General features: G+C 39.9%; 1 protein-coding gene across 2 annotated transcripts in view; it reads right to left on the reverse strand.

Moving 5' to 3' along the window:
- Window positions 1–1,380: 1,380 nt before the first annotated feature.
- Window positions 1,381–25,996, reverse strand: part of LOC117320810 (uncharacterized protein C1orf112 homolog) — a 54,546-nt gene continuing 29,930 nt past the window's right edge. For both annotated transcript variants that reach the window (XM_033875303.1, XM_033875297.1), the window contains exons 8-25: window positions 25,409–25,484; window positions 21,469–21,553; window positions 20,720–20,855; window positions 19,538–19,689; window positions 19,202–19,350; window positions 18,008–18,082; window positions 16,449–16,535; window positions 13,766–13,826; window positions 12,956–13,037; window positions 11,605–11,687; window positions 11,291–11,432; window positions 10,793–10,975; window positions 10,201–10,428; window positions 7,321–7,434; window positions 6,597–6,788; window positions 6,344–6,442; window positions 2,275–2,325; window positions 1,381–1,764 (exon numbers count right to left, since the gene is read on the reverse strand). In XM_033875303.1, the coding sequence (XP_033731194.1) occupies window positions 1,435–1,764; window positions 2,275–2,325; window positions 6,344–6,442; window positions 6,597–6,788; window positions 7,321–7,434; window positions 10,201–10,428; window positions 10,793–10,975; window positions 11,291–11,432; window positions 11,605–11,687; window positions 12,956–13,037; window positions 13,766–13,826; window positions 16,449–16,535; window positions 18,008–18,082; window positions 19,202–19,350; window positions 19,538–19,689; window positions 20,720–20,855; window positions 21,469–21,553; window positions 25,409–25,484 (2,325 nt within the window). In that variant the 3' untranslated portion in view covers window positions 1,381–1,434. The remainder of the gene's footprint in view (window positions 1,765–2,274; window positions 2,326–6,343; window positions 6,443–6,596; window positions 6,789–7,320; window positions 7,435–10,200; window positions 10,429–10,792; window positions 10,976–11,290; window positions 11,433–11,604; window positions 11,688–12,955; window positions 13,038–13,765; window positions 13,827–16,448; window positions 16,536–18,007; window positions 18,083–19,201; window positions 19,351–19,537; window positions 19,690–20,719; window positions 20,856–21,468; window positions 21,554–25,408; window positions 25,485–25,996) is intronic.

Consider the following 25,996-nt stretch of genomic DNA (forward strand, 5'->3'; position numbering starts at 1 on the left):
ACAACATGGCCGACATGCAGCCATCTTGGATTTTGACAATTGAAGTTTGTTATCGCTATTTCTGAGAAAGTACTGAAGAGATCTTTCTGAAATTTCATATGTAGGTTTCCCTTGGTGCCTGGTTATGCATATTGCGATTTGAGACCAATCTGAAAACAACATGGCCGACAGGCAGCCATCTTGGATTTTGACAATTGAAGTTTGTTATCACTATTTCTGAGAAAGTACTGAATGGATCTTTCTGAAATTTCATATGTAAGTTTCCCTTGGTGCCTAGTTATGCATATTGCGATTTGAGATCAATCTGAAAACAACATGGCCGACAGGCAGCCATCTTGGATTTTGACAATTGAAGTTTGTTATCACTATTTCTGAGAAAGTATTTAAGGGATCTTTCTCAAATTTCATATGTAAGTTTCCCTTGGTGCCTAGTTATGCATATTGCATTTTGAGACCAATCTACAAATAACATGGCCGACAGGCAGCCATCTTGGATTTTGACAATTGAAGTTTGTTATCGCTATTTCTGAGAAAGTACTGAAGGGATCTTTCTCAAATTTCATATGGAGGTTCCCCTTGGTGCCTCTTTATGTTTATTGCATTTCGAGATCAATTGGAAAACAATATGGCCGACAGACCGCCATCTTGGATTTTGACAATTGAAGTTTGTTATCTCTATTTCTCAAAGTACTGAATGGATCTTGCTCAAATCTCATAAGTAGGTTCCCCCTGGTCCCTTGTATTGCATTTTTGGACCAGTCTGTCCTCAAAACAACCTGGCAAACAAACAGCCATTATTGTTAAATCTCAAATTTCTTATATAGCTAGGATTCCCTTGTTTGAAAAGTACTGGAGGGATGTCTCAATTTGCACAGATTAGTAAAATGAAGGGAAAAGTAGAGAAAAGATCAATCTGACATGGAACTTATGAAGATCATTCAATGGTGGGCGCCAAGATCCCTCTGGGATCTCTTGTTAAAGAATCATCGGGGTATAGTCCTGAAAATTACCACACATTGGTCACAAGACCTTGTCTAAAGATTGCTATCAACTTTTAAGTCCCGTTGATGACAGTGGTGTTGCAATCATTTTGTCAGTACCATGTACCTAATATTCCTATGAAATTTCATTGAATTGCCTTGATAAATCTGTCAGGTCGAAGATCAGTTTCAAGAGGGCTGGAATCTTCAACATTCAGACTAACATAAAAAATAACAATCGGTTATAAAGATGCACTCATTATATCCAATAAGCTTCATTAAAATGAAGTGGTATTTGAATTCAAGTCTAAAATATAACATGGGCTATATATAAGCTGGATTGCAATAGGTCACATGAGAAGTTGGCTAACGTGACTGAAAAAACAAACTCGGAGGCAAATGTGGTTGTTAAAAGATATTATAATTAAATATATCATATGCAAATTTATAAGTTCTAGCCATGTTCAGTTATGAGGGAAGTTATTTTGTGTTGTGCCTTCTGTAAGTGTGCAACAAGCTGTGGTGATAGGTCAACTCTAGACCTGCCCTCTCGACACTTGTCCACACTGGATGTAACAGTGTCCCGAGAGTTGTTGACACTAGACTTCTCTCCATCTTGGAATTGATCAACATCTGTTTTAAGGGCATTGTGGCACTTGTCTGTACTGGAGGTAATACAATCTTTATTTGTGTCCGCAGAGTTGTTTGTACAAATCTGTTCCAGTTCCTGTACACAGATCCTTAGTGTGTCCAACACTTCCTGATAAACACTGACGCTGGGGGTCTGTAGACACACAAAATGAAAAACACTGACAGGGTTAAGATATCATGCGACTTAGTAGTCCGGCAGAATGGTGCATATATCAGTAGAATTGTGGGTTTTGTAGTAAAAACATGAAACTTTGCATGCCAAGTTTCATGCTTTTACTGAAAATCCCACAATTATTTCACCATTCTGCTAGACTATAGTCTATAGGTAGGACGACTGCAATTTTAAAAAATAGAAAAAAAAAAAGAAAAATAAGAAAGAAAAATTAATGCTTTTGAATAGTATTACAGTAAAACTTGTTTATACATGTAACAAATTCCACTGGACCAGTTACATTGGAAATAGGGTTTTAAAATATATCAGGATGAGCTGACTTAGTGATTTTAATTGACTTCGAAATAAGCAGAAACTTTTATCAGATCTGTTTGTCTTAAGACAGGGTTTTGAAATATCTAAGGATGAGCCAAATAAAGTTTTACTTTTGAAAAGGATCAACTTCATCTGAACACAATATTGGTCACTTACCTTCACTGAGACATCATCTGGGGCTCTAGTTCTGGCTTTCTTGTGTAAAGGCTGAAAAGTAACACAGACAAGTGATATTCAAGTAAAGATATCGGGGTAAATGATGAGGAAAATCCACAAGATCAAAAGAGAAAGGCCAGTGCATGCGCAGTTCTTTGTAACACAAAAGGGAGACCAGGATGTAGGGAGTACAGGGTGTTGGGAGACCAGGGTGTAGGGAGTCCAGGGTGTAGGAAGTCCAGGGTGTAGGGAGACCAGGGTGTAGGGAGACCAGGGTGTAGGGAGTCCAGGGTGTAGGGAGACCAGGATGTAGGGAGTCCAGGGTGTAGGGAGTCCAGGGTGTAGGGAGTCCAGGGTGTAGGGAGTCCAGGGTGTAGGGAGTCCAGGGTGTAGGGAGACCAGGGTGTAGGGGAGACCAGGGTGTAGGGAGTCCAGGGTGGAGGGGAGACCAGGGTGTAGGGAGACCAGGGTGTAGGGAGTCCAGGGTGTAGGGAGTCCAGGGTGTAGGGAGACCAGGGTGTAGGGAGTCCAGGGTGTAGGGGGAGACCAGGGTGTAGGGAGTCCAGGGTGTAGGGAGTCCAGGGTGTAGGGAGACCAGGGTGTAGGGAGACCAGGGTGTAGGGGGAGACCAGGGTGTAGGGAGACCAGGGTGTAGGGAGTCCAGGGTGTAGGGAGTCCAGGGTGTAGGGAGACCAGGGTGTAGGGAGTGTAGGGAGTCCAGGGTGTAGGGAGTCCAGGGTGTAGGGAGACCAGGATGTAGGGAGTCCAGGGTGTAGGGAGACCAGGGTGTAGGGAGTGTAGGGAGTCCAGGGTGTAGGGAGTCCAGGGTGTTGGGAGACCAGGGTGTAGGGAGACCAGGGTGTAGGGAGACCAGGGTGTAGGGAGACCAGGGTGTAGGGAGACCAGGGTGTAGGGAGTCCAGGGTGTAGGGAGACCAGGGTGTAGGGAGTCCAGGGTGTAGGGAGACCAGGATGTAGGGAGTCCAGGGTGTAGGGGAGACCAGGGTGTAGGGGGACCAGGGTGTAGGGAGACCAGGGTGTAGGGAGTCCAGGGTGTAGGGAGACCAGGGTGTAGGGGAGACCAGGGTGTAGGGGGAGACCAGGGTGTAGGGAGTCCAGGGTGTAGGGAGACCAGGGTGTAGGGAGTCCAGGGTGTAGGGAGACCAGGGTGTAGGGAGTCCAGGGTGTAACATTCTGTTGGGGATGGCAGCATTATTTTACTTTAGTTGGATCTGTTATCAATTATAACTTAACCAAACTTTAGAGTTAGATCACATAGAGCCATCTGCAGAATATTATTCCTTTGAGTTTGGAATTTAAAGATACTGGGAAACATGGTATTAAAGTTTTTAATGTTTAGCTGAGTTTTGTATAAAGTTCCGTTAATCCAACCAAACCTGGAAGTTGTGGTTATGGACACTTCAATTCACCATAATACAAATTTTATATTTTGGTGCGCAATGTATTTTGCTGGTTATAACATTCTGCTCTCGTATGACCCTCACTGTTGTGAGGACACTAAACTCCTACAATCGAACACAATTTTAAGGATTTTTTTTTTACATTTTGATGAATTTTAAGAATAAATGATTTTCTAAGATTTGCAATTTATCACAATATTTACTTGTACGGTATAATCTTTGCATGGTTATATTTTTTTATCTGAATGAGAAACTATCGCTATATTATTGTAATAAATGGTCTCTTAAATACGTCAAAAGCAGTCTACATAACCTGTTGCGTTTACGAAAGCACTACTGTAAAAATAGGCGTTATATGTTGGTAAAATTAGGCCAGAACATCAACATGTCTGCTTTTAAATATGCCCAGTCGTATTATCTACCAAACGTAGTTGATACCTGCATAATTATCCATCACTAATTGGGACACCTGTGGATTGTTTTGACTAGATATGAATGCTTTTCACGTCACTCAGCACGATCGGGCAGCCGATCATTTCAACTTTGCCGCAAGCGACACCTCGCGTGGCCTGCTTACCTAGCGTGAGGTCCCAGGTTTTCATGTAATACCTTGATTGGCAATACTTAAGAGATGTCCAGTCACAATTAAATAATCATAATGCTAAATTAACACTAGTTATATGTGAAAATACACGGACGATTTCTTAGTTTGCCATACACAGCGCGAATACAAATATCGCATGTTACTTATACATTGTCGGGGCCTAAATTTGCAATCAGCTGTCTCGTGCGTGGTGTGTTTTGCAATGTAACAAACACTGAATTAACGCTAAAATATGTGGCATATATTAAATCACGGACGCATTCTAATGATCACGCATACAATCTAATAAACTAAATGTGCTTGTTGATCAAATTTAAATCTTGGCAATTTTTTTCGCCCGGTGATCGGGGCCGGGTCGTCGCGAGCTTCTTACTTTACGTTCTTCATTTGACAAGTTCGAACTATCCGAAATGGTATCTGATATAAACAGCCAGAGTTCGAACTATTACTAGCTAAAAAATTACCGTTTTTCTAGAAAAAAATGTGTGTTCGAACTATCCGCGTGTTCGAATTAATCGGAGGTTTACCGTATATACTGAAACGAAAAAGAAACGCAACATGGAAAATTGTGATTAATTTTGTATTAAATATACATATCTGTATAAAAATCGCGGAAATAAACATGCACCCTGCCTAACACCCATACCAATCTTCAAAATCACCCAAGTGTGACTAGAGACCTATGCACTTCCGGCGCGGTAAAAACATCAAAAACCGTGCCTATACAAACATATGCGTTCTTTTTTCATTCAAACCAGTATCAATTCAAGACCGGGTTCTTAGGTTGGCACACCTGCGTAACAGGAGATTAACGGCCGCTGAAACGGCAAGGAATACGATTGGTAATCATAACCGTCGAATTCATCCCCAAACAGTGATCAACAGACTGCGTGAGGCTAATTTGCGTGCAAGGCGACAGTACGTTGGTTTACCACTAACACCGCAACGTCGAGCACGTCGTATGCAATGGGCAACGGCACATATGCCCAGACGTTTTCCTATGAGACGTTGGAGGTCTATGCTCTTCACCGATGAATCTCGATTCACGTTATTTCGAGCAGATGGCCGTCAACGTGTGTACCGGCGTCGAGGCGAACGTTTTGCTGACGCCTGTGTTTTGGAACACGACCGATTTGGGGGTGGATCAGTTATGGTTTGGGCGGGAATCTCCCATGGTTTGAAGACGCCTTTGGTGATAGTCAATGGGAATTTAACGGCCGTACGCTATCGGGATGAGATCCTTAGGCCCCATGTTGTGCCGTTTGTTAGGCAGCATCATCTAACCTTTCAGCAAGATAACGCGAGACCACACGTTGCAAGAGTCTGTAGAGACTTTCTTGCGACACAGAACATTGTTCCTATAGATTGGCCTCCATATAGCCCTGACCTGTCCCCAATCGAGCATTTGTGGGATGAATTAGACAGAAGAATTCGAAATCGCCGTAACCCCCCCAAATACCCTCCCTCAGTTAGCAAATGCACTCGTCCAAGAATGGAATAACATTCCAATACGGAAAGTCAATGCCCTGATGAACTCAATGCAACAAAGAATTAGAGATGTGATAACTGTTCGAGGAGGACACACACGATATTAGGGCACGGTTTCAAAACTGCTGCCATTTCAACTTGGATTCACGTAGGGTACTACCAATCATGACCTTCTAGCAAAGTGACCTGTTCTTAAAAATCTCTAAACATTTAAAGGATGTTACATCAATATTCAATATTAACTATTACATATGAAATTTAAACATAATGCTCACAAGTATTATTTTATTAAACCTACAATTTGAAGTTGCGTTTCTTTTTCGTTTCAGTATATATACAGGGTGCTTTCACACAATCAACTTGCATAGAAGTTTGTTTGGTCTTTGGGAAAAATAGATTAAGGATTTTAGTGAATTCATGAGTTTACTTAAACCTTACAAAACTGACAAAGCAGGACAGTCAAGACATAAATACATGTAATTCTTGTTTAATGTGCTATGGTTAATTACTGTAATGTTCCATTTGAGCCCCGTGTTAGCCGACTTGGGTATACTTACTTCACTGGTGTCGAGTGTCTGATGTCTCTCCGCACGCCTCCACAACCACTGAATACACTCTACCGAGGTAGGGTTACCATTCTGGGTAGTAAATGGCATCTAGGGAAAAAAATATCAAACCCAATGTCTATATCTAATACTTTATTAATTTATTACAGTATTGACATGTACACAAGATTTCCAAGATACTAGCATTCTTAGATTGAATGAGACTTGACTGAATGAGGTGGAATCTTTTAACAGCTGACTGTACCTTGTTAAGGTAGGCTACCACACAATCCTGGAGTCTGTTGTCCTGAGCCATACAATCGGGTACCACCGTCTCGTGGGCCGTGTCTTCTGCAAAGTGTGTAAATGCCTCAACACTCCAGTGATGAACCGAACACAAGGAGTCGATCATCAGTCCTCCAAATACTGCTGACACCTTCTGTAGGACCTTACTCTGCTGTTTACAATATCATCACATTCATTAAACTTTACTTGGTGTCACATAAACTCTTGTCACCAATCATTTACTCTGGAGTTTAAAATATCAACACATTCAATAAACCTTACTCAGTGTCACACAAACTCTTGTCACTAGTCCACAAATACTGCCCTTATGTAAGACTCTTTTAGCTGAATATCACATTTTAACACTTGTAACCAAACCTACAAACACTCGTCACCTTCCCTAGAACCTTACGCTGCATCACATAATCTCTTATCACTTGTCCCCTAAATACTGCTGCTACCCTCTGTAGGACTTGACCTTATTGTGTAAAATATCAACACATCAGCAGCTAGACCCTTGGTCACCATTCTCACAAACACTGTCAGCACCTTCTACTGTATACAACACTGTATCAGCCCTCCACACAACCTTACTCTGTCTCACATAAACAGCAGTATCAGAACAACAGAACTTTTAAAGGATCTTAATCACTTTGCCCTGCCCTTTACAATACATCAGTACCGGATAGTGACCAAACACTCACCTCAAAATCAGCTCCGAGTTTGACTTTTCCAAACTTTTTCAGGAAATCAATTATGGAGAACTTAAGCCAGTCACATGGGTTTTGTGCAAGGCATGATTTCATCACAGAAAATATCTACAGGAAAAAACCCACACAATCATGATTATAAAGTATTAATATTCCTTATTGATAAACTAAGCATATGACTCCTGTGTCTTCAAACTACAGAACTGATATCATACTCAAAGTAGATCAATGACTTAAATCAAGAGTATTTGTTTAGAAAAGTCAATTACATAATGAATAATGGGTGATCCAACACTCCTCATGTAAAATTTCAGTGTGCTCGGGTGGATCTGTTTATAGGATTCAATAAAGTTGCTTCACAAGAAAACATAATTAGCAAAAAGGAAACTCGATACAATGAAGTCAGTTGGATCTGTTTATAGGGTTCCTTAACAAGAAAACATAATTAGCAACAAGAGGCCCAAGGGCCTTAACGGTCATCTGACTCTAAATTAAAGAACATTATACTATTGTAGTATGTATTCTCTGTAGCAGGTATAGTGGCACTGTTGGCCATGATGGCCATTTTGGAATTTGGATAAACACGAAAAATAGCACTTGATCAAGACTATCTCAGGATCATTTCTGGTAAGAGCTGAATCCCACTGGTGGAATTTGAAAAAAAAGTTTGAAATAGGTGTTGTTCAGGAAAACCATGATTGCGCAATCATGTTACAAAATGGCTGCCGTGGCAGAGGCAAAAAAATAACAACACTTTGTTGGCTCTGCTTCCTTAACATCCTCACCAATTTCAAGCTCAATCGCCCTATTGGAACTGGAGAAGAAGTTTAAAATGTGTTTTTCAAGATGGTTGCCATGGCGGCCATCTCGGATTTCTGACTGACCCATAAATAACAACACTTGGCCAGGATCATCTAAAGATCATTTCTGGTATGTTAGAGCTGAATCCCCCTGGTGGAATTTGAGAAGAAGTTTCAAATAGTTCAGGAAAACCATGATTGCATAATCATGTTACAAAATGGCCACCTTAGCTGCCATGTCAAAGTTTTAACGATGCCGAAAAATAACAAAACACTTTGTTGACTATCTTTCCTTAACATTCTCACCAGTTTCCAGCTCAATTGCACCATTGGAACTGGAGAAAAAGTTTAAAATGTGTTTTTCAAGATGGTTGCCATGGCGGCCATCTTGGATTACTCACTGACCTGAAAAATAACAACACTTAGTCAGGACCATCTCAGGATAATTTTGGTAAGTAAGAACTGAATCCCATCGGCGGAATTTGAGAAGAAGTTTCAAATAGGTGTTGTTCAGAAGAACCATGATTGCGCAATCATGTTACAAAATGGCCAACATGGCTGCCATGTCAAAATTTTTACAAAGCCAAAAAATAAGAACACTTTGTTGACTCTCCCTCCTTAACATCCTCACCAACTTCCAGCTCAATCGCACCAGTGGAACTGGAGAAGAAGTTTAAAATGTGTTTTTCAAGATGGTTGCCATGGCGGCCATCTTGGATTTCTGACTAACCTGAAAAATAACAACACTTGGTCAGGACCATCTCAGGATCATTTTTGGTAAGTAAGAACTGAATCCCATCGGCGGAATTTGAGAAGAAGTTTCAAATAGGTGTTGTTCAGAAGAACCATGATTGCGCAATCATGTTACAAAATGGCCAACATGGCTGCCATGTCAAAATTTTTACAAAGCCAAAAAATAAGAACACTTTGTTGACTCTCCCTCCTTAACATCCTCACCAACTTCCAGCTCAATCGCACCAGTGGAACTGGAGAAGAAGTTTAAAATGTGTTTTTCAAGATGGTTGCCATGGCGGCCATCTTGGATTTCTGACTAACCTGAAAAATAACAACACTTGGTCAGGACCATCTCAGGATCATTTTTGGTAAGTAAGAACTGAATCCCACTGGTGGAATTTGAGAAGAAGTTTCAAATAGGTGTTGTTCAGAAGAACCGTGATTGCGCAATCATGTTACAAAATGGCCGACGTGGCTGCCATGTCAAAGTTTTTTACGAAGCCGAAAAATAACAACACTTTGTTGGCTCTCCCTCCTTAACATCCTCAACAATTTCCAACTCAATGGCACCAGTGGAACTGGAGAAGAAGTTTAAAATGTGTTTTTCAAGATGGTTGCCATGGCGGCCATCTTGAATATCTGACCGACCTGAAAAATAACAACACTTGGTCGGGATCATCCCAGCATCATTTCAGGCAAGTTTCAGCTCAATCCCACTGGTGGAACTTGAGAAGAAGTTTGAAATGTGAAAAGTTTACGCACGGCGGACGGCGCACGACGACGGACGAAACATGATGACTATAGGTCATCCTGACCCTTCGGGTCAGATGACCTAAAAAGGAAACTCGGTACAACGAAGGTGTTTTGTTAACTTTGTCTCTGTTTCAGCCTCTATGCAGCCGTCCTCATGACCAAGATATATTTCAGCTAACACCTAAGGTACAGAAATGCAATGTCATCATAATTATAACATAAGTACATCTGTTATAGTTTAATAGTTTATTTGTATTATTTTAGAAAATTCCATACAGACTGTGTACAATAACAGTCTGTGTCAGTTGAACTGCCTAGAATGTTCATGTGAATTATTGTACACAGTGTGTTTGGAATTTTCTAGAATAATACAAACAAATTTTTCAAATGTACTAAATTCAACTAGAACAGATGTACTAACGTCATAATGTTATATCCATAACTTGTAGCATCTCTACATGTACTTAAGGTGCTAGCCGAAATAAATCTGCCCTGATGAAGCCTACATGGTTAAGAGAACATTCTTGAGCAGGTTTGTTTGCGAGATCTTGCCAAGGTTTGAGCTGGTTGTTGGCAAAATCATTACCTTAAGAAGGTCTGAGTTGTTGAACTGGTCTACCACTTGCCCTGAGTACTGCAATAACTTGCCAAGGCAGATCTGGGTCTGAGGAATAGACATCCAGTCCGATACAAACACATTTTCCCACACTGTCTGGACATGCTCCACAAGAGCAGACTGAATCTTTGGCTGGATGAACTCCCCCCATACTTCAGGACATGATTGCGCATTGATCAGGTAGGTCAAACTACACATCTGTAAGGCAGGAACAATCTAACTAATAATGAGATACTTGGGCAGAGATTACACACCAAATTGTACATCTGACTGTCACAGGTCAAAAACTATACATTTGTAGGTCAGAGATGAATTGTACTAGTAGTCAAGAGATCAAACACAAACTACAGATCTGTAGATCAGAGGTCAAGACACAAATAATACATTGGTAGGTCAAAGGTCAGACAAATACACATATGTAGGTCAGAGGTCACACACTGTACATCAGGGTAGAGACTGTCCAACTTAATTGATGACTCAATTGCCTTAAAGTTATGGTTTTCATAGAAATCTAGGCAATCTAAGAATATAGATAGATAGAAAGCAAAAACAGTATGCTTACCAATAAATCAGTGTGATGACATGTGACATCTGGAGTGTTGATAAAGCTGTCCATGTGTTGTAGACATAGTGATGCCATACTCATTGTAATCTCCCTGACCTTGTCGCTGGGTAACAAAGTCACAGGGAGGTTACACCACAGGGCAATGTCATCACAAGGTGGAAATTGTTTTACAAGGGCATTCTGGGTAATAACAAACCATAGTTAAAATTAATTTCATACATAGAAATTAAGAACACCAATCAATACAAATGAGTTTTGTTTTCATCATCACTTTATGATACTGCAGCTACTCAAAAACTGAGTTGCGGTTTAATATGACCTACCATTGGCCCTAAATGAATCAAACTGTTGATTTTCTGTAAATAAAAATACAATATATTTCACATTGAACAAGACAGCTCAGTAGGTCATATCAATATTATCTTGTATAGAAACTTCTTTCAGATAAAGAAGAGTTTTACTATCATCACATGGAACATTAAAATCAATTTTTACCTGATGTTCTGCAGACAAAAACTTGGATAACCTACACATAAGGGAAATAATAATGTGCAAATCAGAGTTATTTCCCTTGATTGTTTGACAAAGCTGAAGGAGAACTGTGATGTGGCTGTAACACAAATCAGCACTGCCATACCTGTAACAGACAATGTAACCATTACTGAACCTGGATCAAACTGTGGTCACCATAAGAATATAATCCATTATGACACATTACCATCTGGAAATTATTATCACATCTCCCACACTTACATGAATAGTGCAAATATAACCCTTCACTTACAAAAAAGTATGATTTATTGTCTCACCTGGCAATGAAACACCAGACATCAGCAGCCAGAGGAGCACACACAGGACTTCTAGACAACAGCCACTGTATCAGAACACGTTCCTGTAAAACAAACAACAGTCACTGTATCAGAACACGTTCCTGTAAAACAAACAACAGTCACTGTATTGGTACACATCCCTGTAAAACAAACAACAGCCACTGTATCAGAACACGTTCCTGTAAAACAAACAACAGCCACTGTATCAGAACACGTTCCTGTAAAACAAACAACAGTCACTGTATCAGAACACGTTCCTGTAAAACAAACAACAGTCACTGTATCAGAACACGTTCCTGTAAAACAAACAACAGTCACTGTATCAGAACACGTTCCTGTAAAACAAACAACAGCCACTGTATCGGAACACGTTCCTGTAAAACAAACAACAGTCACTGTATCGGAACACGTTCCTGTAAAACAAACAACAGTCACTGTATCAGAACACGTTCCTGTAAAACAAACAACAGCCACTGTATCAGAACACGTTCCTGTAAAACAAACAACAGTCACTGTATCAGAACACGTTCCTGTAAAACAAACAACAGTCACTGTATCGGAACACGTTCCTGTAAAACAAACAACAGTCACTGTATTGGTACACATCCTTGTAAAACAGACAACAGTCACTGTATCGGAACACGTTCCTGTAAAACAGACAACAGCCACTGGATCGATACATATATCTGTCAAACAGCCTTTGCCTTTATCAATAGCATAGTTATTAGTTATCTTCCTAGAAGGACATAACAGTAAATTACAAGTAATCTTCATTGTTAGGAGATAAGGATTTGAGCTGCAGTCATCAAAAGAAATCAAACTTAATGAGTTGAAACCAAACTACTATAGTCATATTGATCTTTTACCTTCAAGACATAACATGTTAACCTGGACAAGTACCGGTACTTAAGTAAGCACTGAATGAAGTTTGTTGGTGGGTCCAAGGAGACTCTAGATATCTCAAGTTATCTCCCTTAATTATAGCAAGTGACCTTGACCTTTGGTATTTAGACCCGAAAAGAACTCCTGATTAGCAGTAAGCACTGTTATTTCGTATTAAGCCAGGAAACAATGTAAATGTATGAAGTTGGGAGTTTGTTGAACCCAACACAACTTCTTCTTGCACTTAAATTAACAATGATTTTGACCTCTGATCTCAGGCATGAAAAGCAATTAACCAAAAGCAAACACTTTTAGTAAAGGAACACTATATGACTAAGGTTGGAGTTTGAAGGGTACAACAGAAAACATGTTCTAACACAATGATTCCGATACAAATTCTAAAACACTTTTTTGTCAACAATATGTGACATCTCATAACATCACTTACCAGTTCAGGAAATCTGCCAGCAGGGTATGTCCCAGCCAGACCACACATATGGGTACACAGATACTCGTACAGACTCACACATCTGTAACAAACACATGTACATGATAACTCACTCATCTAATACAAGGGGAGGGCAAGATATCTAATACAAGGGGAGGGACGAGATATCTAATACAAGGGGAGGGACGAGTTAGCTAATACAAGGGGAGGGACGAGATATCTAATACAAGGGGAGGGACGAGATATCTAATACAAGGGGAGGGACGAGATATCTAATACAAGGGGAGGGACGAGATATCTAATACAAGGGGAGGGACAAGATATCTTAATACAAGGGGAGGGACGAGATATCTAATACAAGGGGAGGGACAAGATATCTAATTCAAGGGGAGGGACAAGATATCTAATTCAAGGGGAGGGACGAGATGTCTGTGGAAGGGGGAGGGAGAGGAAATGTGAGGTATGGAGAGTGGACGGGCTCAATGTCAATTCATCCACCCTTGTTGTTTACAAATGTTAAAAACAAATGTACAAAGTAACTCATAAAGACCCTTTTATATAGGGGAGGGACAAGAGGTATGAGGGGGAGGGAGGTGAAAAACCCAAAAGAAATAGAAGGCATGAAGGGAGAGGCCAATGTTTAAGGTCAATTCACTCAACCTTATCAATTATACACCCGTTACAAAGAAATCTTAACAGTAACGGAAGGGACAAGAGAAATGAGGGATGGGAGATCATGCAGTGTGAGGAGAAGGGAGAGGAAGGTGGATGAATGGAGAGTGGATGGTATTTAAAGATCTACACACTCACCCTTGTTGTTCACTACACATAGAGGTAGGCATGTACACTGGCAATAATAACTCTATATAACCTGTAATGTAAACAGAAAACTGCTTCATGCATTGTATTGAAAAACTGATCACTAATAAATGACTTCTAAATCTGTCAAATCATGTTGAAAAACTTAATCAAGTAAACTGCTCTACACCATCCAGAATGTCCTTTTTCAGTAATTTGTTCTTAGATCATTTACATCTGATATCAAAATGTTGAGCATTTGTACATTTAACAGAGGACTTACACTAGTGAGCTGTTGTATGTTTAGTAGGGGACTTACACTAGTGAGCTGTTGTATGTTTAGTAGAAGACTTACATTGGTGAGCTGTTGTATGTTTAGTAGGGGACTTACACTGGTGAGCTGTTGTATGTTTAGTAGGGGACTTACATTGGTGAGCTGTTGTATGTTTAGTAGGGGACTTACATTGGTGAGCTGTTGTATGTTTAGTAGGGGACTTACATTGGTGAGCTGTTGTATGTTTAGTAGGGGACTTACATTGGTGAGCTGTTGTATGTTTAGTAGGGGACTTACATTGGTGAGCTGTTACTAATCAAACTTTCCTACAGAGTTGATCTCAAAAATGTGATGTGCAAACTGTGCAATAAAGCTGTTAACAACGACGTTAAGCACTTTCTATTACAATGTCCTGCACTGTTCCAAAGCAGAGACATGTTACTCGAACAAATTGTTAATTGTATAAGTGTTGACAAGTATGTGCAATACGATATGATAGGAGAAGACGAGAAGTGTTCATTCATACTCGGCGGAAGGCACGACATCATCTTGGGTGACGAGGAATGGGACAATGTAATTGTTGCTATTAGTGACAAACTTACTGAGATGTTTTCCGAAATGACCAAACTTCTTCAGAAGAGTTCTTGACTTTTTATAATCTGATCAGAACCATGATTATGTACATAAAATAATTCTTTGTTTAAATCGTTACACACAAAATGACATGATAATGTAATCTCTCAAGAGGAAATAAAGAATGTCTGTCTGTCTGTCTGTCTGTTGTATGTTTAGTAGGGGAGTTGTATTGGTGAGCTGTTGTATGTTTAGTAAGGGACTTACACTAGTGAGCTGTTGTATGTTTAGTAGGGGACTTACACTAGTGAGCTGTTGTATGTTTAGTAGGGGACTTATATTGGGGAGCTGTTGTATGTTTAGTAGGAGAATTACATTGGTGAGCTGTTGTATGTTTAGTAGGGGAGTTGTATTGGTGAGCTGTTGTATGTTTAGTAGGGGACTTACATTGGTGAGCTGTTGTATGTTTAGTAGGGGACTTACACTGGTGAGCTGTTGTATGTTTAGTAGGGGACTTCTAATGGTGAGCTGTTGTATGTTTAGTAGGGGACTTACATTGGTGAGCTGTTGTATGTTTAGTAGGAGACTTACACAAGTGAGCTGTTGTATGTTTAGTAGGGGACTTACACTGGTGGTGAGCTGTTGTATGAATTGTTGTATGTTTAGTAGGGGAGTTGTATTGGTGAGCTGTTGTATGTTTAGTAGGGGACTTATATTGGTGAGCTGTTGTATGTTTAGTAGGGGACTTACATTGGTGAGCTGTTGTATGTTTAGTAAGGGACTTACATTGGTGAGCTGTTGTATGTTTAGTAGGGGAGTTGTATTGGTGAGCTGTTGTATGTTTATTAGGGGACTTACATTGGTGAGCTGTTGTGTGTTTAGTAGGGGACTTACATTGGTGAGCTGTTGTATGTTTAGTAGGGGAGTTGTATTGGTGAGCTGTTGTATGTTTATTAGGGGACTTACATTGGTGAGCTGTTGTGTGTTTAGTAGGGGACTTACATTGGTGAGCTGTTGTATGTTTAGTAGGGGACTTACATTGGTGAGCTGTTGTGTGTTTAGTAGGGGACTTACATTGGTGAGTTGCTGTATGTTTAGTAGGGGACTTACATTGGTGAGCTGTTGTGTGTTTAGTAGGGGACTTACATTGGTGAGCTGTTGTATGTTTAGTAGGGGACTTACATTGGTGAGCCGTTGTATGTTTAGTAGGAGACTTACACTAGTGAACTGTTGTATGTTTAGTAAGGGACTTACATTGGTGAGCTGTTGTATGTTAAGTAGGAGAATTGCATTGGTGAGCTGTTGTATGTTTAGTAGGGGACTTACATTGGTGAGTTGTTGTATGTTTAGTAGGAGAATTACATTGGTGAGCTGTTGTATGTTTAGTAGGGGAGTTGTATTGGTGAGCTGTTGTATGTTTAGTAGGGGACTTACATTGGTGAGCTGTTGTATGTTTAGTAGGGGACTTACAATGGTGAGCTGTTGTATGTTTAGTAGGGGACTTATAATGGTGAGCTGTTGTATGTTTAGTAGGGGACTTACATTGGTGAGCTGTTGTATGTTTAGTAGGGGACTTATAATGGTGAGCTGTTGTATGTTTAGTAGGAGAATTGCATTGGTGAGCTGTTGTATGAATTGTTGTATGTTTAGTAGGGGACTTACATTGGTGGTGAGCTGTTGTATGTTTAGTAGGGGACTTACACTGGTGGTGAGCTGTTGTATGTTTAGTAGGGGACTTACACTAGTGAGCTGTTGTATGTTTAGTAGGGGACTTACATTGGTGAGTTGTTGTATGTTTAGTAGGGGACTTACACTGGTGAGTTGTTGTATGTTTAGTAGGGGACTTACATTGGTGAGCTGCCTTGAAGATCGAGGTGAGAAGATCATCTCTGTCACTACCCTCTCCACTTGTTAAGATCCAATCCTTCATCTCCTCTGAATTCATACAATTCTGATTATTATTTTTCTCCGGAGCGAAAAATATCAGTGACTGAAATATCATTACTTTCTACTTAAAACTATTAGGTAAGCAATGAAAACAACAACAATATCATAATAACAAGAGGCTCATGGGCCTTAACGGTCATCTGACAATTACTTACAGCAGGGACACACCCCTCAATCAAACATCATCACCATAAATTGTCTATATGCAGCCAGTTATGTTTCAGATCAAATTTGGTTTTTATCTATGTTGGGAAAAGGAGGAGCAGCATTTTAAAAGCAAAATTTCAGCCAAGTTCCCATTTTTGGGCCCTGTCCCTTTGTCCCCATGGGTTGGACAAGCCTCATTTATATCGATTAGGATTGCCATTCCCCGATGGTGTTTCATATACTAAATATGGTTGTAATCAATTAATGCATTTAAGAAAGAGAAGCATTTTTAAGCAAAATGTTGGCTAAGTTCCCCTTTTGGGGCCTCGCCCCTGTGTCCCCAGGGGTCACACAAGCATCATTCATATAAAGTAAGATTGCCCTCCCCTAATGATGTTTCCAACCAAATTTGGATGAAATCCCCCCAAGGGTTAAAAAGGAGTAGGATTTTAAAGCAATAATTCACCAAATCTCCCCCTTTGGGGACCGCCACTTGGGCCTCTTGGGTCACATCAGCCTCATTTATGTAAAATATAATTGCCCTCCCCCAATGATGTTTCACAACAAATTTGGATGTAATCCACCTAAGGGTTAAGGAGGAGTAGGGTTTTCAAGCAAAATTTCAGTAAAGTTCCCCTTTTTGAGCCCCTGCCCCTCTGGCTCTAGGGGACGGGCCTGCCTCATTTATATAAAATATGACCACCCTCCCCAATGATTTTCACACCAAATTTAGTTAATCTACCCAAGGGTAAAGGAGGATTTGGATTTTATAGCAAAAATTCACCAAAGTTTCCCTTTTGGGGCCCCGCCCCTAGAGCACTAGGGGTCAGACCAGCCTCACTTATATAAATTATTGTTGCTCTCCCCCAATGACGTCTCACACCAAATTTAGTTGTAATCAACCCAAGGGTAAAGGAGGAGTAGGATTTTATAGCAAAAATTCACCAAAGTTCCCTTTTTGGGGCCCTGCCCCTCTGGCCCCAGGGCTCACTCCAGCCTCGTTTATATAAAATATGACCGCCCTCCCCCAATGATGTTTCACACCAAATTTAGTTGTAATCCACCCAAGGGTAAAGGAGAAGTAGCGTTTTGAAAGAAAAAGTCTTACATACGGCGTACGGGGGATGGCGCATGACGACAGACGGAACACTATGGCTATAGGTCAGATGACCTAAAAACTTCACAAAAATATTTGATAACTCTTCCAAATCACAGTATTAAATTGGTGTGAAATATATTTATTGTAAGAGATTGATTCTCTGTCATGAGAGAATGAGACTGTAGTATGCGATCAACACGTAAAATACACTCACCTGTAGTTTTAGGAAGATGGTCCATCACATTCATCAACACCTGTAGGTGTGCAAACTTTTCCTCCTCCTGCAAAGCTGTACAGGATTCATAAAAATAAATAGGGGTATAACAATTGGTCAGGTATAGAGAGAATACCTAATAATTGAGAGGAAATTGCACCAAATTTAACTATAATGATACAGCCTTAAAGACTTGTAGCATAAGAGCCTCATTGACCTTGCTGAATGTGATAAAGTCATGAAGTTTGAATTTTGACCCTTGACAAAAACCTTAACATAGACTAGGTAGCCCAAAGATGACCAAGCAGTACAAATAAAGACAATAGCAAGGAGCTACATTGCGAGGAATTAGAATTGTATCCCCTGCAACAGGCTGTTGGCATTAAATCTAATCAGTAACATATGTATAATTATGTCAACCCTTTATAAAAGTTAATGTCCATGAAGAAATTAATGCAGAGAAAGGTTTTTATGAACAAAAACATATATCTTCCCTTCTCACTTAGAAGGCATTGAATACTTTTGGACTCTACTGACCTTTTACTTGAAAATGAAAGTTGTACCATAATTAACCAATTATAGTGCAATGCACATATATATCATCTGTGGGTGATGCATATATGAGAAAAGTTTCATTAGGATATTTTCAACTATCCAATTATTATGTCCATGATAACTGATAATTGGTAACATTGGCACATGTTTGACCTTTGACCTTCAGATCAATGTCACATCAACCTAAAGGCAGTGCACTGGACATAAGCTTTAGGTGATGCAATTATATTTGTAAGTTTCAACAAGATATCTTCAAAGGTTTAGGAGTTGTGGCTGAGACGAAATTTGCAGTTACCAGGTATTTGACCTTTGACCTTCAGGTCAAGGTTGCAATGATCTAATGACAGAGCACTGCACATTGCAAGAGGGCAATAAAGGCTATATAGCTACTTTCATTAACATATCTCACCTAGACAAAACAGTATTGAAAACATTTGACCTTTGACCTTAAGACAGCACAGCAAGTTTCCTAAAGTGTTATGATATGGTGTAAATAAGAACCAAATCACTTCGTTTTTGGATATATTATATATATAAAGGAGAGGAAAAGACGCAAAAGACATTAGGACAGACATGGATAACACTACTTGGGTATATGCCCATAATGAAAACAATCCTTAAGATATGAAAATTCAGTACCTTGAGTATTTTGGGTCACACTTTCCATGAAAGTACGATTACACACCATACTGGCTACCAGTGGCTCTGTAGCATTGATAAGGTGTCTGTGGATCTCCTGGCTGTGGTTCTCTTGGAGTGGCATCGCATGCAGATTTGGCCGTACATACCTATGGACATCATTGGCATCATCATGTAAACCATTACAAACCAAAGCAGCACAAATCTAAAGCACTGAATATATACCATTACACCTGCAAGGAAGTCTACATTGAAGCATCTGTATATGTTTTCACTCAGACCGCTAAAATTTGCCTTCAAAATATTTCCTGAAAATACTATAAATGGTAGGTTTACCTGAACATATGCAGGATAAGCCTATAGATTGCACTTGAAGCCTCACACAGACTATGGACATAATCTCGTGTCATCATGACTAGGACCTTCATCTGGAACCCCACAATCTTCACCGATTTCTGGAAGCCACGTTCATCCCCCTGGGACAGCACCTAAAAAGATAGACAACTTTAGGTGTTTTGTCACTTTAATAACTAATATTTAAAAGATGATTACTGTAACAGAAAACATATTGTATCAAGCATGGATGAAATAGTAGCATTCTTTCTTTTGCATGCAATTTTCTTCCGCGAATTTCGTGATCAGAACAAATTTGCAAAAGTTAATGGCCGCAAATTATTGCCAATACCGTCTTGTCCTATTATTGATTTATCTTAGAGTTCTATTCAGAGGTGTTTCTTAAGATAACATCTATGTTGATCAGGTATTTACTGGTACATACATGTAAAGGTATACATGAACTGTTATGTAAAGTGAAAGTGCAAGTACAGAAAGTTAATCACTGTCAACTTATTATTTTGCAGTAATTGCAGAACATTGGTTTATATAGTATGAAGCAACTAATATCTGAAACTAACTATATCCTGTCTGCCTGACCTCCTGTATCTTGTCTGCCCTTACCTTTACCTCTCTTCTACCTTACTTGTTCTTTCTTACTTCATCCACCTGACCTCCTGTATCTTGTCTGCCCTTACCTTTACCTCCCTTCTACCTTACTTGTTCTTTCTGACTTCATCCACCTGACCTCCTGTATCTTGTCTGCCCTTACCTTTACCTCCCTTCTACCTTACTTGTTCTTTCTTACTTCATCCACCTGACCTCCTGTATCTTGTCTGCCCTTACCTTTACCTCCCTTCTACCTTACTTGTTCTTTCTTAATTCATCCACCTGACCTCCTGTATCTTGTCTGCCCTTACCTTTACCTCCCTCCTACCTTACTTGTTCTGTCTGACTTCATCCACCTGACCTCCTGTATCTTGTCTGTCCTTACCTCCCTTCTACCTTACCTTTTCTTTCTGACTTCATCCACCTGACATTCTGTATCTTGTCTGCCCTTACCTTTACCTCCCCTCTTCCTTACTTGTTCTAAATGACCCCTACTAAGTCTCTGTCCTGTCCTATTTTAACTTGATCTATCTGAATCCTCCCTGGCTCTATGAAGAGTGAGGGTTAAAAATTTACCATTCCGTCAGCATCAGTGCGAGGGAGGAGTTGGAATAAGTATGTGTACCCTGTCTTAATCTCCCCACACAAATAGGTTAGGAGACCGTCCATTTCCAGTCTGTCTCGCAATATCTCCTTTTTCTGTCCAGCATGTCTATAAAAAAAACAAGAACACTGCAAATGGATGCATAATATCTCTGTCGGGCCCTATCAAGTTATTTTTTTGAGTGTTTGATGTTGAAAGTATCATTGGACTTTAAAATAATTTTTCTAAAAAGGTTAAGTCCAAAATGCGTAGGAAATCTTAAAAAACTTCAAACCATATTGTCCCAAAAATGTTAAAAATTAAATAAAAAAAAAAAAAAACACGAAAAAAACACTTTCCCAAATCAATTCCATATCGTCCTTGTTAGACCCCCACATGAACATCCATGCCAAAAATTAAGACAATAACACATGATCTGACTAAACCACTGAAGGAAACTTGAAAATCGAGGGGCATTTAAATATTAGGTGCATTACACTCTATGGAAATGTTCATTTCAGTCTAATTTTCTTTTAATTCATACCATTGATAAATTTCTTTTATCATCTGATTTGTCTTCATCAGTGGTTCCAATTTAACATTTAGAATAAATTACTAACTATTTCAGTTGAGTATTTCAGATGGGGTTGTTGGGGATACCATATTTCAATTATATCTACATCTCAATAGTAAGTTAACTAACAGTTGCTACTAGTCAGGTTATAACAATAGAAGTTGTAACCTAGATATAGCTTTCCACAGGTTCACCACCAGCTTCATGTCCAGCGCTGTGACAATCTGACACACTTCAAACAAGCCATGGCACACTGAAATGTATTAAGGTTGAATAAGTATCAACTAGATATATCAGGGAGTTATTCCCCTTTAAATAAAACCTTAACCGAGATTGTATTAGAGAGGTTATTATACAAATCAATGCCTTCTTGTTTATGCTGTTATCAACAGTATGTCTGGGTGTAATGAGTGTTGCCTGTCACACATGAATACAGATACACTAAACCTTGAACACTGATGTAGACCAGCAACGCCTCTGTCATTTGACAAACTTTGTCACTATCCTTTGATCCGATGACCTTCACCTTTGGTGAGAAGACTTCTTAATTGATTACATCCATCTGTGCATCATAATGATACAAAATTTGACCATTACCCAAGTGACAATGACTAATTTTCCATTGACTTTGTTTGATTTTAACTGACATTGCTTCACTTTGTTTTAACTGTGGCTCCTTCATAATGCCAAAGCAAATATCTACTGTCAAGAGCTACAAAATTTATTACTCAAACACTAAGGGTTTTAAATAATGCTATTACAAGAATAAAAACAACCTGTCCTAATACAATGACATCATTTCACATTTGAAAGGATGATCTAAACTATTTGTATATATACATACACCCTACTCCTTCTATGAGGGAAATAGCTAAATGTACAATCTTAGCTAAGAAATAGAAACAAGAGGCCCAGAGGGCCTGAATCGCTCACCTGGTTTCATGAGATATGAAACAAGAATGATGCTTAAGTATATTTGTCGCTGGTATTGCTATGTCAATATATATCATAAGCATTTTATATGGGTACATGTACATTGGTTTTATTTTAATACTAAAAATACCAAAAGGTGCATTAATCCATGAAATGAAATTGACTTTTGGCGTGACCCCATAGGGATGCTACCACACAAATGTGAGTGATATCAATTGCTTAGTTTCAGAGAAGATCTTGTTTAGACCAATTAGCCCCTTTTTACCCTGCCCTCTGCTCCCTGGGGGGTCAGCTCCTTCCTTTATACAATTTTGAATCCCTACCCCAATAGGATGCTAATAGTCAAATATGAGCTGTTTCAGAGAAGTTGTTCATATCAATTTAGCAAAATTGACCCCTTTTGACCCAGCCCCTCAGCCTCCAAGGGGTCGGCCCGATCATTTGTACAATTTTGAATCCTTAACCCAAGGGAATGCTACCAGTCACATTTTAAAGATATCCATTGCTTAGTTTCAGAGAAAAAGTTGTTTATATCAATTCTGCCAAAATAACCCCTTTTGGCCCCGCCTCTTAGGTCCCCTGGGGTCAGCTCTGTCATTTGTACAATTTTGAATCCCTACCCCAAAGCGATTCTCACAGTCAAAATTGAGCAATGTATATTGCTTAGTTTCAGAGGAGAAGTTGTTCATATCAATTTAGCCAAATTGACCCCTCTTGGCCCCACCCCTCAGGCCCCCAGGGGTCAGCCACACCATTTGTACAATTTTGAATCCCCACCCCATATTGTTGCTACCAGGCAAATATGAGCAATATCCTTTGCTCGGTTTCAGAGAAGAAGTTGTTTAAATCAATATAGCCCAATTGAACACATTTGGCCCCGCCCCTCAGGCCCCTAAGGGGTCAGTCCCATCATTTGTACAATTTTGAATCCCCATCCCAAAGTGATGCTACCAGGCAAATATGAGTGATATCCTTTGCTCGGTTTCAGAGAAGAAGTTGTTTAAATCAATATAGCCCAATTGAACACATTTGGCCCCGCCCCTCAGGCCCCTAAGGGGTCAGTCCCATCATTTGTACAATTTTGAATCCCCATCCCAAAGTGATGCTACCAGGCAAATATGAGTGATATCCATTACTCAGTTACAGAGAAGAAGTTGTTAATATCAATATAGCCCAATTGAACACATTTGGCCCCGCCCTTCAGGCCCCTGGGGGTCAGCCCCATCATTTGTACAATTTTGAATCCCCACCCCAAAGTAATGCTACCAGGCAAATATGAGCGATATCCATTGCTAGGTTTCAGAGAAGAAGTCGGTATTATCAATATAGCTATATTGACCCATTTTGGCCCCGCCCCTCAGGCCCCTAGGGGGTCAGTCATATCATTTGTACAATTTTGAATCCCCACCCCAAAGTGATGCTACCAGGCAAATATGAGTGATATCCATAGCTCAATTTCAGAGAAGAAGTTGTTTATATCAATATAGCCCAATTGAACACTTTTGGCCCCGCCCTTCAGGCCCCTGGGGGTCAGCCCCATCATTTGTACAATTTTGAGTCCCCTACCCATAGGGATGCTTCTGACCAAATTTGGTCAAATTCTGATCAGTGGTTATGAAGAAGAAGTCAATTGTTGACGGACAGACAGACGGACGGACGGACGGACGACGGATGCCACGGTATGGCATAAGCTCACCTTGGTCTTTTGGACCAGGTGAGCTAATTAATACAAATTAGTATAACTCAAGTGAAAAAGTACAGGTCACATTGATCTACAGTTGATATATTGGCTCATGATCACTGTTGTACTTTTGTCACTAGAGCTTATGACACGGGTACAGTTCTACCTTTTCTCTGAAGTTCCGATTTGTCCACTTTTCTATAAGTGGAATGATCTAGTTAAAGGAATATTTCATTATTCCAGTACCGTGTGACACCCACTTCAAAGTTATTGGTCTTAAGGGTTTCAAGTTCTCTTCTGACAATGCTCAAAGTGCGACAAACCTTGACAAGTTGTGTTTACGAGTTAAATAATTACTTGGTGTCTAGTTACACTATATATTGTGATATTGTAACCAGACATCTATCAATATAGACTTCACATTTCAAAGTGTCAAAATACCACACCTAATGAGAAGGAATTGTTAGGCAAATCTTGGATCTTCACTACAAGAGGCCCATAGGGCCTGCATCACTCACCTGGTTGGATTTGACCAAACATCAAAATTATGTTCATGTTCTTTTTGTTAATACCTATATTTGCTATATATGGTTATGGGGTGGGGAAAGACCCTGCAGGGCATATTTTTACATCATGACTGTGTTTATCTGCTTTATGACCAACAATGCTATATATGATTATAGAGTGGGGATCCCAATGGTTTCAGAGATATATCAAAGAAACTAAGTCCCTAGGGGTGGGGAAAGACCCAAGGACCTATTTTTACATCATGATAATGATCTCTTTATGCCCAACAATGCTATACCTGGTTGCAGGGTGGGGATCTCAATGGTCTCAAAGATATATCAAAGAAACCAAGTCCCTAGGGGTGGGCCCGCCCCACCGGCCCCAGGGGAGTCACATCCTCTGTTTATACAACATTTGATCCCCTTTCCCGAATTATGCTCCAGACTAAATTTCATCAAAATTCATTCAAGCGTTCATAACGAGTAGGGATTTCAAGGAATTAACTCAATTTCCCCTATTTGGCCCCGCCCTTCCGGCCCCAGGGGAGCCACACCCTCCATTTATACAACGTTTGATACCCTTTGGGGCCGCGGTGGCCGAGTGGTCAAGGTGTCCTGACACTTTATCACTAGCCCTCCACCTCTGGGTTGCGAGTTCGAAACCTACGTGGGGCAGTTGCCGGGTACTGACCGTAGGCCGGTGGTTTTTCTCCGGGTACTCCGGCTTTCCTCCAACTCCAAAACCTGGCACGTCCTTAAATGAACCCTGGCTGTTAATAGGACGTTAAACAAAATAAACCAAACCAAACCCTTTGCCCAATAATGCTCCAGACTAAATTTCATCAAAATCCATTAAAGCGTTCAGGACTAGTAGGGATTTAATGGACTTAATACAATTTCCGCTATTGGATGAATCTATCTTAACGGACAGCATGTGATGAAACACAAACAGGCTATGTAAATATAGCTTTTAAAGGTCAGTATTTACCATAACAGAGGTCCTTGGCATCTTCTTCTATGGAGTTAGTGTCAATGGTTATCTTATCAAGAAGGTTGAGGAACACCTGCAACAGGTAAAGTTAACCTGACTGTAAACAAGCATTCTATACTTGGCTGTAAACCAGTATTGTACACCTAGTGTTAAAAGAGTATTCACCTATCCATCAATGATAAGTGTATCAGTAAATGAGAACACCTGTCTATAAATAAATCATGTACACCTGTCCATAAATGTGCAATGTACAAAAATTCATCAATGTGTAATGTACACCTGTCCATAAATAAGTAGTGTACAATTGTACACCTGTCCATAAATGAGTAGTGTACACCTGTCCATAAATGAATGATGTACACCTGTCCATAATAAGCAGTGTACACCTGGCTGTAAATTAGAAGTGTATATCTCTTGAACAGGGATATGTACACTTGGTCCAAAACACCTGGATGAGGAATTTGCATATGAAAAATTGAAAAAGGCCCCTCTAGTACCATCTGAGAAATGGCACTAACAAGCTTTGTTTTAGGATGGTCCATAGATGTGGACAGTGCATGCTGATTCCATGATTCCATTAATTTC

The sequence above is a fragment of the Pecten maximus genome, chromosome 2 (genome assembly GCF_902652985.1).
Source record: "Pecten maximus chromosome 2, xPecMax1.1, whole genome shotgun sequence".
Classification (NCBI taxonomy): domain Eukaryota; kingdom Metazoa; phylum Mollusca; class Bivalvia; order Pectinida; family Pectinidae; genus Pecten; species Pecten maximus.